The sequence below is a fragment of the Rhynchophorus ferrugineus genome, unplaced genomic scaffold, assembly GCF_030347505.1.
Source record: "Rhynchophorus ferrugineus isolate W39M unplaced genomic scaffold, kcgeb_rfMv2 rfM11, whole genome shotgun sequence".
NCBI classification, from domain to species: Eukaryota; Metazoa; Arthropoda; class Insecta; order Coleoptera; family Curculionidae; genus Rhynchophorus; species Rhynchophorus ferrugineus.
In genome coordinates, this window is record NW_027472590.1 from 31,905,992 (window position 1) to 31,925,825 (window position 19,834).

General features: G+C 32.5%; 1 protein-coding gene across 1 annotated transcript in view; it reads left to right on the forward strand.

Moving 5' to 3' along the window:
* The window catches only part of LOC143204519 (D-beta-hydroxybutyrate dehydrogenase, mitochondrial), a 43,194-nt gene extending 25,507 nt beyond the window's left edge, over positions 1–17,687 (forward strand). Inside the window, exons 2-6 of the mRNA XM_076417083.1 lie at positions 3,655–3,857; positions 6,631–6,868; positions 15,157–15,376; positions 16,262–16,387; positions 17,269–17,687. Of these exons, the coding sequence (XP_076273198.1) occupies positions 3,669–3,857; positions 6,631–6,868; positions 15,157–15,376; positions 16,262–16,387; positions 17,269–17,455 (960 nt within the window). The 5' untranslated portion in view covers positions 3,655–3,668 and the 3' untranslated portion in view covers positions 17,456–17,687. The remainder of the gene's footprint in view (positions 1–3,654; positions 3,858–6,630; positions 6,869–15,156; positions 15,377–16,261; positions 16,388–17,268) is intronic.
* The last annotated feature ends 2,147 nt before the right edge of the window (positions 17,688–19,834 follow it).

Consider the following 19,834-nt stretch of genomic DNA (forward strand, 5'->3'; position numbering starts at 1 on the left):
CTACACTTGTGATATACCACAAATGGAGAATATTACGATGGCTAAATTTGCTGATGATACTGCGATTATAGCTGTCGGAGACAATAGTGAAGAAGCCCCACGAAAATTACAACAGGCATGTGACAAAATAAATAATTGGACACAATCTGGGAAAATAAGAATTAATGAAAGTAAATCTGTACATGTACACTTCACCTATAAACAGACCGTACAAGCACTAATAACATTAAATAACACTATCATTCCATATAGTAACAACGCTAAATATCTCGGAATGAAACTTGATGCAAAACTTCGCTGGAAGGAATATATAAAGAAGAAAAGAAAAGAACTGGAATTGAAATATAGGAAAATATACTGGCTAATTGGAAGAAAATCGCAATTATCAGTACATAATAAATTGCTATTATATAAGCAAATACTGAAACCTATGTGGACATATGGAGTTCTATTATGGGGATGATCTGCAAAAAGTAACATAAACAAAATACAAATTTGCAGAACAAAGTCCTGAGGGGTATTGTGGGCGCACACAAATACTCTAGGACTGATTACTTACATCGAGACCCACCGTAAGTCAAGAAATCAAGAGAATTGCAAGGGGGTATGAGAAAGACTCCATTCTCATGAGAATATTGAAGTATTGCAGCTTTTGGATACCAACAGAATAGGACACAGGCTCAAATAAATCAAACCATCTGATCTTGTGTAGTGAGGTGCATATAATAAAAAATACAGCAGTGATATGTATAAACATTATTTCACCAGAGACTGAGATAGAGCCGATGGGGCTTCCTAGTTATATACCAGGATTTAAGTTATCATAAAGACAAATTGTAGGTTAGTCGGTAACGACTAGTAACAATGTAATAATTAAATAATAATTTTTTCTTTTAAATTTTTTCAGGTTCGGATTCAATTATTTATATTGTCTTTGTCTGTTGTAATTTTCGTGGTTTCTTCGCTGTTAACTCCGACAGCAAGAATCGCAGTATCATCAGTATCAAATGAATACATTTTGATATTTTTCATTAGTGGTATATTACATGTAGCGAGTAGGTTAAGAACTGGATTAATATACTTCCTCGGGGTACACATACTTTAGCTTCTTTTATCGTAGAGTAGACTTCCTCTTGTTTGACATTGTCTGTAGCTTATGAACAAAACCGTCATGCCAAACCTTATCGAAACTTTGTGCTATATCTAGGAATATAGCTGAATATACCTTTTTACCTTCGTAGGCTTTTTTTATTACATCTGTTATTCTAAGAACCCGGTTAATTGTTGAATGTTTGTTTATAAACCTGTTTTTCATTTACATATTTTAATTGCAGTAAAATGAATAATTACAATAAAAGAAAATTACAAGCCAGGCTATCTTGTCCTGCAAAGTATCTGAAGAACAATTTACGGCTAAGTAATGGTTGTATAAATAAGTACAAAAAGTGATTATATATAATGACAGTAATTTCGTATTAAACCTATATAATTACAAATAACAGACAACATTAGAAAGTGTTATTCCTTTTTTAATGAAAGTACGTACGATAATAACGGTCGTTCCGAGCATATCACACTGTAATTGTTGATTTATAACAACTACAGAGTAAAAGTGACGGTATCAAACTGTACCGATTCTATTGCAATGAAAATGTTCGCTGGTTTAATGCGTATTGGTAGTTGTTGGGTAAGAAAATCGATGAAATAATGGCGGCCAATTAAACGAGGTTATATCATATGGTCGGTATTTGTAAATGGAATGTTATTTCAGTTCTGGTAGGGTATTGTTGCTTGCGAAATACCATACACACCTATGGGGGTCACGGGAGGTCGTTCTGTTTGGTTATGATGCATAGTTATAGATATAATAGGATTAGAAAATGTTGTATGCGTGTTTTTAAATGTTGAAATATCGGGTTTCTCATAAAACTTTAGGGTAAATGATGTGGCTCGGTGAATGGAGGTAAAACGAAATGAAACAGTGGTGTTTACATTATGTGACTGTTATTTATTAGATATATCAAAAATATGTGAAAAATACAGTTAAATAAAACGAATGGCAGCGGTGTTACCTGGAGACGAGACTTGGGCAGTCGATGGTGGCACGTCTAAACCAAACGATGGTTGAGCACTCAATGACTCGAAATACCCTTCAATAACATCCCAGATAAACGTCTCGGGGTTGCCACCAGCTATTCGTTATCGGGTTCTAGTTGGCGTTGCTGGCACCCCGCCCGTGTTCAACATCTGGGATTATATTTCTGGGTATTTTGTAAACCGTTATTCCACGATGCAAAATTCGACATGCCTCAAGGTCGCTACAAAACTGACTCTTAGGTGTTATTTCATTGCATGTGTCCTTTTCGAGAGGCTGAAACTGTCATTTGCTAACCTTGCAGTGTCATCATCCAATTTCAACGAGTCTTTCGAAGAATTATATTGAAAATAACATTTTTATGTTTGATTATAATATTATTTGTAGTTTATGGCCGTAGTAATATAAAGGCAATAGTAAACATTGTAAAATTTATCGGGGTATAAGTCTCTTATGAATAGAGTAGCTTCAAGAAAAGAGAGCTGAGATAAGACATTCTCCACAAGTGCCAGGTATAAAATGATGGTTATCATAATGATGAGTAGTATATTATTTACTTTGAATTATCTCTTCAATCCCCACCTTAAGAGATAAATCAGAATATGAGATAAATTACACCCCTGAAATTAGGGAATTGGTAGAAAATAACGGTCTACAAAATACCCAGAAATATAATCCCAGATGTTGAACACGGGCGGGGTGCTAGCAGCGCCAACTAGAACCCGATAACGAATACCTGGCGGCAACCCCGAGATATTTATCTGGGATGTTATTGAAGGGTATTGCGATTCATTCAGTGCTCAACCTTCGTTTGGTTTAGACGTGCCACCATCGACTGCCCAAGCCTCATCTCCAGGTAACTGCGCTGCCATCCGTTTTGTCATTTGTATTTTTCACATTTTTTTAGATAGCCAATAAATAACGGTCACATAATGTAAACACCACTGTTTCATTTCGTTTTACCTCCATTCACCGAGCCACATCATTTACCCTAAAAGCGATTACCTTCTCAGAATCTTTCCCTTGTGTTATGGTAAGATATTATTTTGTATTACTCTCTATTAACATATTTTTTATATATATTTTGTCCTCCTCAATGTAACATCACTAGGATACGATGTTTATTTGTCTACGTTTTTTCGATGTTGAGTTTATATCGTCTACAATAAATTACTTTACGCAAATAACACATATATTGAAGTTCATTTAATGCTAATCTATCTGTATGAACCAAAATCGGCAAAAATTATGTATGATATGAATATTGTTATTATATATCTATTATATATGCGATAAAATTAACGTACACTCCTATTAGTTTATGTAATATCTCCTATAGTAATCAATGAAATCAACTAATTAAAATGTCGCCGAAATTCCTTTCAATCATTCTCGCCATTCTGTTCGATATAGGCTTGACAGCCTGACGGCCTTGTCCTTAATAAACCACTAGCGCATTGTTTATGCCCGTAAGAGAATCGTCAATGGCTTTCTTTTGCGGTCGGAACCGATATTCGATGGTTTTTTTTTCTTATCGAGGCTGTTCGATTTTGTTTCAGGTGCGGAAACCGTCATGATCGATCAACAGACGGCCCTAGTGTTGGCCTTGCAGTTGGTCGCATTGTTTTCCATTGCGGGCGCCTTGTTGTTGTACTTAATCTGTAAGATAAGAGGGAATCAGGACCCGGGATGTGCAGCGTCCTCGGCCGGAGCCGGGAAACCGGTGCTTGTGACTTCATGCGATAATGCCATAGGATTACAGGTAAATAGTAATATTTTTAATAGAGGATTATCGTGGTTATAGTCATTATTGGTTACTTGATTTGATTATTTATATACGAGGGTCACTATTTATATTTCGGGAATAGGAAAAAAAACAAATAGTTAAGCTGCGAATATATTTTGATTTTTTTTCAAAGTACTCGCCACGATGATCGAAATACTTTTGTACACGCTTAAACCAATTCTCAAAGCATTTATTCCATTCCGAATGAGGTATCTTCAAAACATGATTTTTGAACGCTTCAATAGCTTCTTCGGGCGATGAAAATCGTTGACCACGCAGTTTATTCTTCACATATGGCAACAAAACGGAGTTATTGGGTGCCAAATCAGGGCTGTACGGCGGATGACCCATCAACTCGATGTTTTGAGTGTTCAAAGAGTCTCTTGTTTGAGTCGATGTGTGAGAGCTCGTGTTGTCATGATGAAGAAAAATCCGACGTCTCTTGTTTGTTTTCCTTATTTCACCGAATAGAACTGGCAAACAAATTGTTGTGTACTAATCAGAATTTACTGTTCTACGATCCTCTAGAGGCAATGTTGCAATATGAATACTTTTCCCGAAGAAACAGGCCACCATTTTCTTTGAAATGCTTCGTGCGCGAACAACTTTTGTTGCATTTGGTTCATCTTGAAACACTCATATACTCGACTGCTGCTTACTTTCGAATATATCCATGATTCGTCACCTGTCACGATTTTATAAACGTCTTTCGAAGCACCGGGATTGAATTTCTGAAGTATTTCTTTGCACCAATCGACACGAGCCTTTTTTTGAGCGACTGTCAAATTGTGAGGGCATATATGTTGGTGAAACTAATGCTTGGACGACCTTCACGAAACTCGTCGCATAGCGAACTACGACTACGATTGAATTCACTAAACCAGCAATACACGGTGGTTTTTGATGGAGCTTCATCGCCAAAAGCCTAATTAAGTTGATTGATGCACTCTTGTTTTAATAATCCAAAATTAATATGATTTTTCTCTTTTTTTTCTTCTAAACAAACTTGTTTTTAAATAAGGTTATTATAGAATTAGAGAGAATGTTATTTACTAACTGAATTTGTATGCAGAGTTGCCCAAGTAACTATTTTCTTATTAATTCTCCGCTCGTGTAAGATCTAAGAATATCAAGGATAGTTGGAACTTAACTGTATACGTTACGCTATCTCGTGCATGTAGGTAAACACCGAGGCAATTATGCTGTAAATAATTGCCAGCGATTTGATTCTGTTCTGGATTTTACAAGCTGGTTAAATAAACCATCAAGAGGATCTATTTTAGTACGAGAGTTTACACTAAGGAGAACGTTTCAGTGGAAATTATACAATTCATATAATAGGATCTTATTTTAGAAGCGTTGTTCTATTTTCAAACTGGTGTAAGGGGTTAGGGGAAGAGTAATTTCCATTTTTTTAAATATATTTAAATCCTATTGCTTTTGAATGAAAGCGTGATATCCAGCATTTGAAGGTGGTTCAAAGTTGTTCCTTTACTCAATCAAATATTATTGCGCTTTTGTTTCAAACAAATTTAACTCCAAATAAACGAATATTAATAATCCAATACTTACTACTAAATACAACATAAGGCAAATGTCCCGCTACTATTTTGATTGCCCATAACTTTGCTCAAAGAAGAGATAAGTTCGTTTGGTTTTCATAAAAAGTTTATTTGGTCCTTACATCTTTTTTTCGTTATGATTATAAAATTATATCGGCTAAATGGTGACCGCGATTCGCTTGCATTTTTCGGCTATTTTTAAAGCATTTTTCATGACATCCTGCAACATCTGAGGCTGGATTTCTTCAATTTCGTGACGAATATTGTCTTTAAGATGTGGAATAGTTTGTGGCTTATTCACATAAACTCTTGATTTTAAAAAATCCCATAAGAGAATATCTGGTGCTGTTAAATTCGGAGATCTGGCTGGCCATGCTAAATCGTCACTTCGCGAAATTGTCTTCGTGGAAAAACTTCATGAGCTAAACATCACATCACCAAGAGGGCGCGCAATCAAAATGGTAGCGGGACTTTTGCCTCAACTGTTGTAAAGTAAAAAACTAGAAAAATAATTCCCTCTTTCTTTTAGTGTTATTTTATTGACTTTTAAATTGCTAATTTTGTCTATATTACACTACATTTATCATTACTGAATCTGTCTAATTCATCTACAGTCTTTGAAGTCGTCAGAAAATCTAGTGATAACATGGAAAAACTAATAGGGTTCTAAGAGGAAGATCTCCAATCTTATAAACAAAATATGCCCAGATAGGTCTAGTCCTGTTTATTACTTTCTTTATCTATTTAGTTATACAACTTATGTGCCCTGTTCTTATGTTAAGATAATATCTTATCATAAAAAATATATAACCAGAGTTACCAAATGTGAACGCTTGAACATTATCTTTACAAATCACATTAAAAAACGAAATAAAAAGAGCGTACTAAGTAGTATCTCACCTCTTAAATTAATTTTAGAATGATTGGTTATATTTACCCTTCAACATATATTCTTCGTTGAAATCTCCATGCGTGATAAATGGAACTAAAAGATAAATGATGCTATTGAAATATTGCTTGTAATGAATTTACCATTACTAAGCCTTATTTATATTTCCCCTACAAGACAAACGACTACGTTCAGTATTCTTGACACTGGCATAGCTTTATTTTCAAAAATATGTTATTAGTATCAGAAATTCAATTAAAATGTATGTTTCTAATTTTGTCCTATTATCCTATTCAAGATGGCGATTCATTTGGCGAGCAGAGGCTTCCGAGTGTTTGCTGGATTGAAAAATGGCGCCTCCTCCGGTTCAGCAGAGGATTCCGTGCCGGCCAAGGTGATCAGAGCCTGGCAGAAACAAAGAGAAAGCGTCCAAGGCACGGGAACTATCGTGGCGTTGCCCTTGGACGTAACTAGGGAAGATCTTCTGTATGAATCGGTTGACATCATCAGAGCTCATTTACCGGCAGGTGAAGATGGTAAGTGGTACCGGTTTTTAAAGAGTTTCTAATATGTGTTTAATTGTAAATTTGGTGAAAGCGATCGACACTTTCATTTTATTGTCCATTTAAATTGGAAATACCAGTAATCGTGTAATATGTTTATTATTAACCTAACTAACCTACGCAGTTGTTTTCTAGATTATTCGCGATATAAAGCTTGACAAAAAAGCTTCATGATTTGTGCTGTTATTTAACAACAATCGATAGTCAAAAAAAAGTCAATATTTTCAGTCAAATGCACGGTTCGACTGTTTTTTTTTATTCGTGATGTCAGGCGAGAGAAAGGACGGAGATAATTGCTTGGAGTAGTTAATTTTAAAGGTACATATATATTCCAACGGAAGTCTAAGCCAGACGGAAATGAATATATTCCTTCACGTACTAACTTTAAGAAAGAAAAGGAAAAAAATAATGACTGATAAAAATAATAAACCCACAAATGTTTTATAGCATTTTAATATGCTAATTGCTATTTCTAAATAACATATTATAATAAATATAGATAATACTCTAGAACTTAAACAAAAACTAAAGATGTACAATAACCATAAGTACTAAATAAAAATTAAACATTTACCTAATCATAGAAAAAAACTAATCCATGACATAATTGCGATAATAAAAATAATCGCACGATAACTACTACAGCTTTTTTAAATAAAAGCTTTATTTATTATTGAACCGAAATATTTTTTAATCACTATTCAAAAATATAATACACATGTTTAGCTTTTCTCCCATGATGGGATTTCTTCGATTGTTAATAATTTGGCCGGGTTTTGAAAAACTTATTCCGAAGGAATAGATGTTGCAGGTATAGCAGAATATTTTAAATGCAACTGATATAAATCAAGTAATATCATTTTATGAGCATGCCACAAATCTAATGGGTTTTATAAATACCTAATAAGTGGCATTTCTAAACACTGTTTAATTTGTAAAATTATTGTAGTACTGTACTTGTATTTTTTAAGTTTGAATGGAATATATGATAATTTTTATGATAATTTCTAGTATCGCCACAGAATTATCTGCAATACCAAATACTGATTACGTAAATCGAGGATTGCAGATAGCAGAAGTTGAGGATTATGTTCAAAATATTCTCAAGCTATAGAACGTTTAGTTAAATGCATCATTCTACTGAAAAGTTATAAAAATAGATTGTAAAAAAGATTTATCTACTGTTTCACCTCATGATAAAAAAAATCTTAACTAAAATGTATCGCGACGACTATTAGTTTCTTGTATTTGTTCTTGTATCTAAGAAAATATTGTTGAATATTAAAAGAATTTTCCTATAAGAAAATTGGTTTATTAGAATTATATAGTATATATATTGAATATAGTTTATCACCTCTTTACGGTTAATATTTTTTACGAAATTTAACTGTAACTCTAAACATTTTTCGAATAGATTCAATTTCTGGAACCTTTCGAATCCAAATTTGTTTTCAAGATTTTAGGAAAGAAGTTTTGACAATCAAAAGATTTGAACAAAAAGAGAGAGTTAGATCGTAACCAAAAAGTCAATAAAAAACCTATTATTGCCATAAAAACAGTCAAAAGTGTTTTACTATTTATCATTCACAATTCTAAACTTTTTACAAGCAAACTACTAAAATAATCGTAAAACTATATATATTACATATAATCCAAAATTCGGCATGTTTTTGTCAAGGTCGTGGCTGGGACGACAGTCAGAATGTTGAAAATCTGTCGAATGAAACCAGTAAAATCGCAAATAGTAACTACAACTACACCACTGAAAATGTCGATAGTAAATAGTAGTAAAATCAGTCAAACCCAAAATAATGACTTAAACAGTTGATAGTAAAAAGTAGTCAAAACAAAAGAACCAGTAATTGAAACATTTCCTGACGACACAGTTATAATGGCAAAACACGTATATCTGCCTAAGGATATAGAACAAGTACAAGTATTCCGATACAAGCTGCAAGTACAACCCCGATTCTTCAAGCAGATTCAGCTAAATACCTTGGAATATATCTCGATGGTAGGTTAAACTGGAAACATCATGTGAGACAAAAAGCAGAGCAAATTAGACTCAAAGTCAAACAATCGTACTGGTTAGTCGAAAAATACTCTCAACTTGATCTAAAATCAAAGATATTTAGACGTGGTGAAATGAGCATCGAAGACGATGAACACAGTGGACGTCCGAAAGAGATTGTTACCGACGAAAACATTTCAAAAATCCACAAAATTATTTTGAATAAACTTAAATTGAAATTGAATGAAATAGCAGACATTTTAAAGATATTAACTGAACGTGTACATCGTGTCATTTACGAATATTTATATATGAGAAATCTCTGTGTAAAATGGGTGCCGCGCGAGCTCACTTATGACCAAAAACAATGACGAGTTGATGATTTGGAGCAGTGTTTGAAGATGATCAAGCGTAATAAACCCGAGTTTTTGCATCGATATGTGACAATTAATGAAACATGGCTCCATCATTTCACTCCGAAGTCTAATCGACAGTCATCCGAGTGAACTGCATACGATGACCCCGCTCCAAAGCGTGAGAAAACATAACAGTCGGCTGGCAAGGTTATGGCGTCTGTATTTTTGGATGCGCATGGAATAATTTTCATTGACTACTTTGAAAAAGAAAGGAGCATCAACAGTGTCTATTACATAGCGTTATTGGACCATTGGAAGGACGAAATCGTCGAAAAACGGCCGAATTTCAAGAAAAAGAAAGTGCTACTTCACCAAGATAATGCACCGTGTCACAAGTCAGTGAAAACCATGGCAAAAATTCATGAGCTGCGTTTCGAATTGCTTCTTCTTCCACAGTATTCTCCAGATCTGGCCCCAGCGATTATTTCCTGTTCGCAGATCTCAAAAGAATGCTCGCTGGGAAGAAATTTTCGTCGAATGAAGAGGTGATCGCCGAAACTGAGACCTATTTTGAAGCAAAGGATAAATCGTACTACAAAAATCGTATCGAAAAGTTGGAGGGTCACTATAATCAGTGTATCACCCTTGAAGGGACTTATTTTGAATAAATAAAACTAATTTTGCCAAAAAATTGTGTTTTACTATGGTAGGCCGGGGACTTTTCAATTGACCTGTTACAGCCACTGGACAACACGCAAGAACTGAGAAGATTGAAGCAAACAAATCACACGAACTAGTTTAGTGTATAAGTGTATTTTTAACTTTAGCTTAAGTAGATTACTTTTATTCTAATTTGGGAAATTCATTCTTATATATTAATCCCGTACACGCTTTGCTTGAACACTAGTAATAAATTAATTTCTAAATTAAGATTGTACTAAACATGCCGAATGTAAGATGTAATTAATTAAAAAAATGTGTGAATAGTGGCATTCATCCTTGAGAAGGAAAAGTAATTTATTTTGGCAAAGCAAGACATTCGTATTGGTATTCTAGTTCCATTTTACTCATCAATATTTTTGCGTTATTGGTATATTAAATTGAAATTCGACCCCATTTCCATTTAATAGTGAAAACGGTTTCGCCACGCTATCAACGAAAACAAAAACGATCTTAGGAAAGTCATAAATATCTCCGTTCCTAATTGGTGCGTAGCAAATGGCATATCTACTCATAAATTCAGGTAACATTAAACCGACGGTTTTCTCGGACAAATTATCGCATTTCATTTTTTTTATATCGAAGATGAACGAGCAACACTTTCACGGATTTAAGATGATAGAGAAACGTTTAATACCGAATGATGATGGTCGACTATGAAAGTTAGGAAGGAAATAAATAGTCATAAACATTACCAAGTGAAAATAGCGTTGGCTGTTTTAATTATCTTGTAATTATTGGATTTCTATGTTGTCTATTAATTATAGATATGAAATATTTACGTAACACGATTATTAATTCAAAACATCGAAAATCATTTAAAATAACGTATTATCAAAGTAGTCAATATGATTTAAACAAACAAATGATGTCAATTATTATTTAAGTATATATTTACATGAACTATTCATAGCAAAGTAACTTTTACCGTTTTTACATATCAATTCGTTTTGGATTAAAACTTTGTTATCATATGTTGTATATGATATATACTACATTTTTTTATTAATTACATCTTACATTATGCAGACACAAGGTTACAATAGCCGCAATTTATTGTCCTCCAAGATATAATCAAAAAAGGAAAATTATTTGAATGTCCTAAGCAACCTGGGAGAAAAATGTATAATTGGAGGTGATTTGAATGCAAAAAATACAAGATGGGGATCCAGAATGACATCAACTAAAGGCAATGAACTGTATAAAGCAGCTGCTGAACTAAGATGTAGTTACATGTCAACTGGAAAACCAACTTATTGGCCGACTGATCAAGAGAAAACCCCGGACCTGTTAGATTTCTTCATAGTAATAGACATAACATCCAACTGTATAAAAGTCGAAGAAAATTTTGAGCTAAGTTTAGATCCTACGCCAGTGATTCTAACGTTGAGCGAAAATATAATAAGAAAAGAAAGAAACCCAACGTTAACAAATAAGAGAACAGAGTGGGAAGGATTTGCTGAAGAATTGAACAAACAAGTTCAACTAAATGTACCCATTAAGACAACAGAACAATTAAATCTTGAAGCAGAAAAATTCGTAATAGAAATTCAACAAGCTGCTTGGAATAATGCTCCAGAAATTAAGAGTACAGCTAAAGGAATTAATTATCCAAAAGAAGTGAAGGAAATGGTAGCTGAAAAACGTAAATTACGAGAAAAGTGGCAACAAAACAGAACACCTGAATATAAATAGTTTAAACAATATAACCCAAAGACTGAAAAGAGAAATACTGGAAATAAAAAACAAAACCATAAATGACTATCTGAGAAATTTAACAGATGATAAAAAAAACTGATTACTCACTCTGGAAAGCCACAAAATATATAAAGCGCTCATGTCTACACACTCTACCTATAAGAGATCTATGTGGGAATTGGGCACGTGACAATCGCCAAAAACAGAAGCATTTGCTGAATATCTAGAAAAAACTTTCAAACCAAACGAAACTAATATTGAACATAATTTACCGGAGATAGAAGCTGAAAATTCAATGATTGAATTAGTCACGGCGAAAGAAGTTAACCAAAGTTATTAAAACTGACATTAACCCTAGGAAATCACCAGGCTACATGCTATACATACTTAAAACATGTCCCAGACATTTGAAAGATGGCGGAAATTACAATGATCCCAAAACCTGGGAAGTCACCAAACGAAATAAAATCCTATAGACCTATATCACTGCTGCCAGCAATATCTAAGATTTTTGAAAATCTCCTGCTGAAAAGAATAAAACCGATCATAGAGAGAAAAAAACCTAATACCAACACAGCAGTTTGGAATTATTAACAAGCACTCAACAATTGACTAGGTCCACAGAATAACAGATGTTATTGAAAAAGCTTACGAATGTAAAAAAGTATGCTCAGCTATATTTTTAGATGTATGGGGCCAATGCTTTATTTACTCTACACTTGTGATATACCACAAACGGAAAATATTACGATGGCTACATTTGCTGATGATTATAGCTGTCGGAGACAATAGTGAAGAAGCCTAAGTTTTGATATAGTTAAGCTAACGTAAAGACAAATTGTAGGTTAGTCGGCAACGACTAGTAACAATGTAAAGAAAAAAAAAAAGATGATGACTCGGAATGACTGATTCGCGTCTTCATAAATAAACTCACTTAAGAACTTCCAACGTCCATCGGACATATTAAAATATCACATCTACCACAAACGGTCCACGAAACAGTATCAACAATGTTACCATTTATGGTGATTATTTCTGTGACGTGGTAGACAAAGCGACAAATCCTACAATGATAAAACATTTTTAAGAAAAAAATTGAACCGACCTCAAAAAATAGATTGCGAACTAAGACAAGTAAAAAAGATCTTACTTATAGATCTCACTCTTAGATTTTGAACACAAAAATAATTTTTTAAAATAAAATATGTACATAATAATCGTTGTAATAACTAAATAAAAATAAATAAAAACTTTATTTAATTTATTTTACGTTACGTATCTACATGTATTTTATATTTTACTATATATACTCAATTTAGCTTAATACCTAGCTATTTATCTATTTACCTATCTATATATATATAGCGACCTTGAGGCATGTCCAATTTTACTTCGTGGAATAACGGTCTATAAAATAGCAAGAAATATAATCCCAGATGTACACGGGCGGGGTGCCTGCAGCGCCAACTAGAACCCGATAACGAATAGACCCCGAGACGTTTATCTGGGATGTTATTGAAGGGTATTTCCATTCATTCCTGGGATGTTATTGAAGGGTATTTCCATTCATTCAGTGCTCAACCATTGTTTGGTTTAGACATGCCACCATCGACTACCCAAGCCTCGTCTCCAGGTAAGACCGCTGCCATCCGTTTTATCATTTGTGTTTTTCACATTTTTATATAGCCAATAAATAACGGTCACATTATGTAAACACCACTGTTTCATTTCGTTTTACCTCCATTCACCGAGCCGCATCATTTACCCTATATATATATATATATATATATATATATATATATATATATATATATATATATATATATATATATATATATATATATATAGGGTAAATGATGCGGCTCGGTGAACCCAAACAGTTATAATAATTTAGATTAGTTTTGTTTGGAATTTAATTTTGTGTATATGTCACAATATTGTATTGTTTGGTCTTTCTACAGTCGAACATAGAACCACCTCCTTTTTTGAAGTCGGTTAAAAAACAAGCCACAATCCCACTTAGCTTATTTTACATTATGGTACATGTTTTTGTCTTTTTATGAAAATAATATGAATGGATAATATAAATAAATAAGACCAATAAGCCTTTACATTATTAAATATAACCATTTTTTTTTCATAATACAACATAAAACCAGATCATCATCCTACTGTTATAAAACTATGAACTTCCTAATTACGATACAAATCGAAAAATCAAACAGAAAACGTAATGTTTGTAAACACAATCACAGCTCGCTCGATTATATCTTATATAAACGGATAACCGCTTGTCGCTAATAATGGAAATGTCATCGCAATCAATAATAAACTTAGAGGTCGTTCGATTCGACGAAGTTTGGTTTATTAAGAGCGCGAAATCGTCCTGCATTAAATTCGTTACCGACTACCTGTCACACTGATTATTAATTAAATTATGTCGGTGAATATGCGGAGGTATCAACGGATAGCGGTATGACATAATGACGCCCGACATGGGTGTGAAATATTTAAATAATTCCAGTGGTAAATGCGATTACACGATTTCGGTGGTTATCAATCATTTAGCAATTAAGTTTGATGGATTTTATCTACTTTTTAGTAGGTGTTTGAATTCGCGGCTTTTTATTTGATAATTAATAATTTATAATATTGTCTGTCGGTAGTTATTAGGAGGAGGGTTTGATAAATCAGTGATTTATTTAATTTCACGGACAGTGACTCCCATATATTGATATTTTTCGAAAAAATTACGATATTTTTGGTCGATATTTTTTTGACTAATATATTGATATATCGATATTTTGTAAGCTGATATTTTTCGATATTTTTTCAATTAAATTATATATATTTCTTAAAATTTATAAAAAACCATATAATTATTTTTATAAACCTTTTAAATTGGTATTTTGGTACTTAATTTTTAAAGGTTTTGTATATTTTCGTACATAATTGTAAGGGTTTATTAAAAATATCAATATAGATTGCAGAAAATATCCATATTTTTTCTCTCTGATATACCGATATTTTTCTCGATGGCAGACGACCCTACCCTGAACTGTCATTTATGAATATACTACGGTGAAGACTTTAAGTCATTTAATTTGTATTTGCCAGCAATTGAAAGCAAACGATACCTCGAATTTTAACAAAAATGAAGAAAGTTTTTTTCGTATGATCGCTAAAAATTGTACGGAGGAAATATTGAGTTCCGTTCTACTTGTGCAGGTACGACGCCCGCTCAAATGAATTCATATCGATTATCCTCAAAACGTTAGAAGGATATTCGGTAAATATTATTCAGAGCTTTAGAGTAGATTGTTGTTTAGATGGATGGCTTTAGGCGTCTCAAAACATATGATACAGTGAAATCTAAGCTACAAGGCTTGGCATGTAAACTGAGCAGAGCATACTCGTTATTTTATTTACACGGAAGCAGTGTTGCCAAAACTGATATCGTATTCGTTTTGTTCTAGGTATATGGTCAGTTATATGCACCAATGGTTTGACGTATAGAGGACCACTAGCTCAGCAGGATATCGGCCACTGGGACACCATTTTGAAAACCAATATTGTGGGTGTTCTGCGTACAGCCAGGACGTTCCAGAACCTGCTAAAGAATTCTAATGGTCGCATTATTACTATTGGTACCACTGATAATATGGGTGGTGGCTTAGTAGCTTATGCTGCAAGCAGGTAAAAGTGATGTTATTATAATGGGTTGGAGAAAACGAGGTTTTGTTTTTTTATTATGTTTTTCGAAGAGAATTCGTTGACATTCGTTATCATACTGCCATTGTAGAAATTGTGACATTTTATGGGGAAAAGGTGAACTAGGTATCGAAATCGTCTTTTGAGGCCAGCTTTATATATTTAAGAGCTTGCGATTGTAACTTGGAGAGTATACACTTTGGTCGCCACTTGGTTTTTAGTAAATTCAACCACCCTCAGTATTGCTCTCTTTGACATCAGTATGGCTTTTAAAATAGTGTTAAACTTCTGCAAACTTCAGATACGATCATCTTGCACATATTATTGATGTACATGATTCACTTTTCATCGTAAATTATTGGTTTAAAGAATGACACAATTTCATTGTTTCAACAGCAATATACAAATCTTGCCTTTTCCCGTTTCTGATGTAAAAAAGAAAAATATGACGAAAATAACTTTCTGGATCTTTATTTTTAAAGCACTATAATTTCTGTCTAAGTAAATAAATCACACTACTTTTATATCTAGATTATGTGATTAAACATGCTGTACTATGGCTTCAAGTACTATTAGAGATGCGACTTTAAATTAATTTATTGGATAAAATAATAGTTTCGGTTTTGTCATTGTAGTATCATATTTGCATATGCAACAAATAAACTAATCTTTCCTATTTTCCATCTTGTACTGCTAATTTATTAAATTATACTACGTTTTTACATATGTTATTAAAATATGTTTTTACAATGTGTTTAAGAAACAAATTTATATTTTATTTATATGTTTACTACGTAAACGTTTGTAGATAAATATTTTTTTAGTTGATAACGTTTATTTGGTTAACTGATGATTTATTAACATTTATAGATATGCAGTGGAAGGAGCTAGCCATGCCTTAAGACAAGAACTCTCTCCTTTGGGAATAAAGGTGGTCACCATTAATCCAGTGGGAATCCTTCCGGAGTTGCTCTTCTGCCAACCAAAACTAGTAAAGTAAGTAACATAATAACATGACAATATAGATTGAAGATAGAAAATAAAAGATTAAAATATAATTGTATTTATTCATGTTATTTCAACACTGCAAGTACATTTTGGAGAAAAAGTTATTTCAACGATTTTTAGTCCATTCAAAGTTTTTTCGTACAAACGTCATCAAGATGTTTAATGTATTGCCTGCCGAAATTAGTACATTCGTTTTAGAATCAAACAATATTTTCCTTTTCATTTTATTATAGTTAAAAAGGGACACAATAATGTCTGATTAGTTTGAACTCGTAAATTAATGAGCCTGTCAAAGTCGTCCGGTTGTCAAACGTACGCAAATTTCTTGAAAGCACTAGTGATGAGAACTTATAACTCTAACCTATAAATTATTGTGACTGTATAATTAACTGTAGATTTTAGATGTAGTATGATATTAAAATAAATTATATTTTATAACATTTTTGTTGAATTATTTTATTTATTTTAAAATTTTCTTGTATGTCAAAGCCAAACTGAACTAAAATTCAGAGTTGATGCGGCAACACTGTAACGTTTTGATGTCACAAATTTAAATGACGTATGTATAAAATAACTTTGAACAGACTATATAATATAAACATAAGAAACCCACCCCCTGGGCAGATTGTGGAACTAATAAAAGTAAGAGAAAAACGAATAGATAAAAGGAAAATGTACAAACAAAATAATAAATCCAAAAACAGACTGTTCGAAAATCAAGATTTTTTAAACCATTTTCTTGATTTACTCTTAAGGGTATATTCTTAAAGGGGTTAAGTTTTGATTACAAATCGAACCTCTACACTAGAATATCCCCTTAACGTGATAAATTCGTATAATTACACAATTCTAACTCAATCCTACTTTAGACCGGCAGACAATGAACAAATATCCGTGGAAATTAATAGCGGTGTCGAATTTCAACCCTTGGTCCTGTCGCCTAGAGCCCTGGAAATAGTAGACATGGCCGTGACCAGCCGAGTACCCAAGAACAACTACACTTTGGAATACAAATACAAATGGTCCAGGCAACTAAATCTCTGGAATCTGATTTAATCGATGTAGAGGGTTGGTTTGACGCCACAAGTCGGGCCGGTCCAAAGCCGTATTTCCTTTAAGATTATGTTAATCTGTTAACTAACAAACTCAAAAGCGATATATTCAAAGTTTTTGTATATATATGTGTGTATATTTATGTTATATTTAGGCCAGTTGACCGTAGTTTACTTATGTTGTAAATATTTGTTTCATATTTTGCTAATAATAAAACTGTATTGTTTTCTGTTGATTTATGTCTTATTTTTTCCTTAGAATTAACCTTGTTTAGTTATTTTTAGCAGCAAAAATTAGCGTTGGGAACTATCGACTGAAAACAGTCGGAACAGTCGATAGTCAAAAAACTAGCCACTGAAAATATTAACTACTAATTATAAATGCACGGTTCGACTATTTTGTTCAGTTCGTGAGGTCAGACGAAAATGTACGAATTTATACAAATAAATTGTGAGAGGAAAGGACGGAGATAATTGCTTGGCGCAATCAATTTTATATGTGCTTATATTTTCCAACGGTAATATAAGCGAAACGGAGATGTATAAATTCCTTCACGAACTAATTTTGAAAAAGAAAAGGAAAAAAATAATTACTGAATACAATAATAATAATACATAACATGCGTTTAATAATTTAATTTTAAACGAAGTAGAATTACTTTTATATTTGAATGTTCCGTGGATCTGTAAAAAGGAATTATGTTAATGTGTTAATTGCTATTTTTAAACAGTTTAATATAATAAACGTAGAGAATATAACAGAACTTAAACAAAACCTAAAAACTAAAGGTAACCATAAATACTACATAAAAATTAAACATTTACCATATACCAAGGAAAATAAACTAATCCATGACATAATTAAAAATGATCTCAATGAAATGATGCTTTATTTATTGAAAGGAAATATTTTTTAACAAAAATCGAGAGAGTAATCGAAATATTACCTATTACTGCAATAAAAACAGTCAAAATATTTCGTTATTTATCATTCCCAATTTTAATCTTTTTAACCTATTAAATTAACAATCCTGAAAAGTATCGTACTAAAATGTTATAATATTAATATACAATATATTGTTATTTATCAAGAAACTATCAAAAAAATCATAAAACTATATATACTACATATAAATCAATGTAAACATAAATTGGGTACATATTTGTCAAGGTCACAACTAGGACGACAGAGCCAGAACTAAAAGTATAACTGAAACAGTCTATAGTAAATAGTAAAAAAATCAGTCGAACCGAAAATAACGACTAAAAACAGTCACTGGTAAAAAGTAGTAAAATCAGTCGAACCGAAAATAGCACTGAAACAGTCGATAGTAAAAAGTAGTCAATTACTAAACAGTCGATAGTCAATTTCAGTCGATAGTTCCCAACACTAGTAAAAATGTTTTTGACAGCACAAAATTACATTTATTTAGTATATACGGACATTAATCATGGTAAGTTTAAATCCGCATTTTTGCAATTTAAAATTGCAAAAAATTTAAAATGATTTTAAAATAAAATTTGAATTTAAAAATGGGAATTTTGGTGTAAATCAGAAAGAACAACTAGAAATACAACAAAATGTCCGAATACAGTGATATATTAGACTTATTTGATGAAACTCTCGAATAATTTTCAAAAAACTTAGCAGTTGAATGAAATATTTCCAGATGTTTATATGATATGAGATAAATCCAAAAAATATACCAAAAGAAGGAAAAGGACTACTACACAAATTGCGGCATGGAATGCCGTTTCAAACGGTTTCAACATCACAGTTTGATACCTCTATTCCTAAGCAATATCCATTTTGAGAAAAAATACATCTGAGATAATTACGTTCATTCTCTAAAAAATTTCTTTTGAATCTGATGAAGGCCTTATCAAGAAGGGACTGATCAGGCCCATGAAACATCTTGGAACTATTTATCTAAAACTGGATTACGTCTGAGTATTGAAGGAGACGATTTAACTGATAAAATATTTTAAAAAATCGACCGACTTCAAATAATAAAAAACAACTCACTAAAATGCAAAAAATAATCAAACTTAGACTTTTAACGCAAAAGAAAAACGTTGTAAAATAAAGCATGTACTTAATAATTGTTGTAATAACTTAATAAAAGCCTTATTTACTCTATCTACTACAGGTATTTTATAATCTACTATAAACACACAATTTAGCTTAATAGCTATCGAGACGTATTTATCTATTTACAATATTATTTTAACTACTACCAACTGGTTATTTTGAAGTCGTTGCCGAGCCCAAACAATACAAAAATAATAATATAATTTTTTTACAAATATATTTTAAAGTCTCCTTTTACCAACTATGGGTTTATCTGGACTGGGCCTAAAGTTTAACGTGGGCTCCGAACCA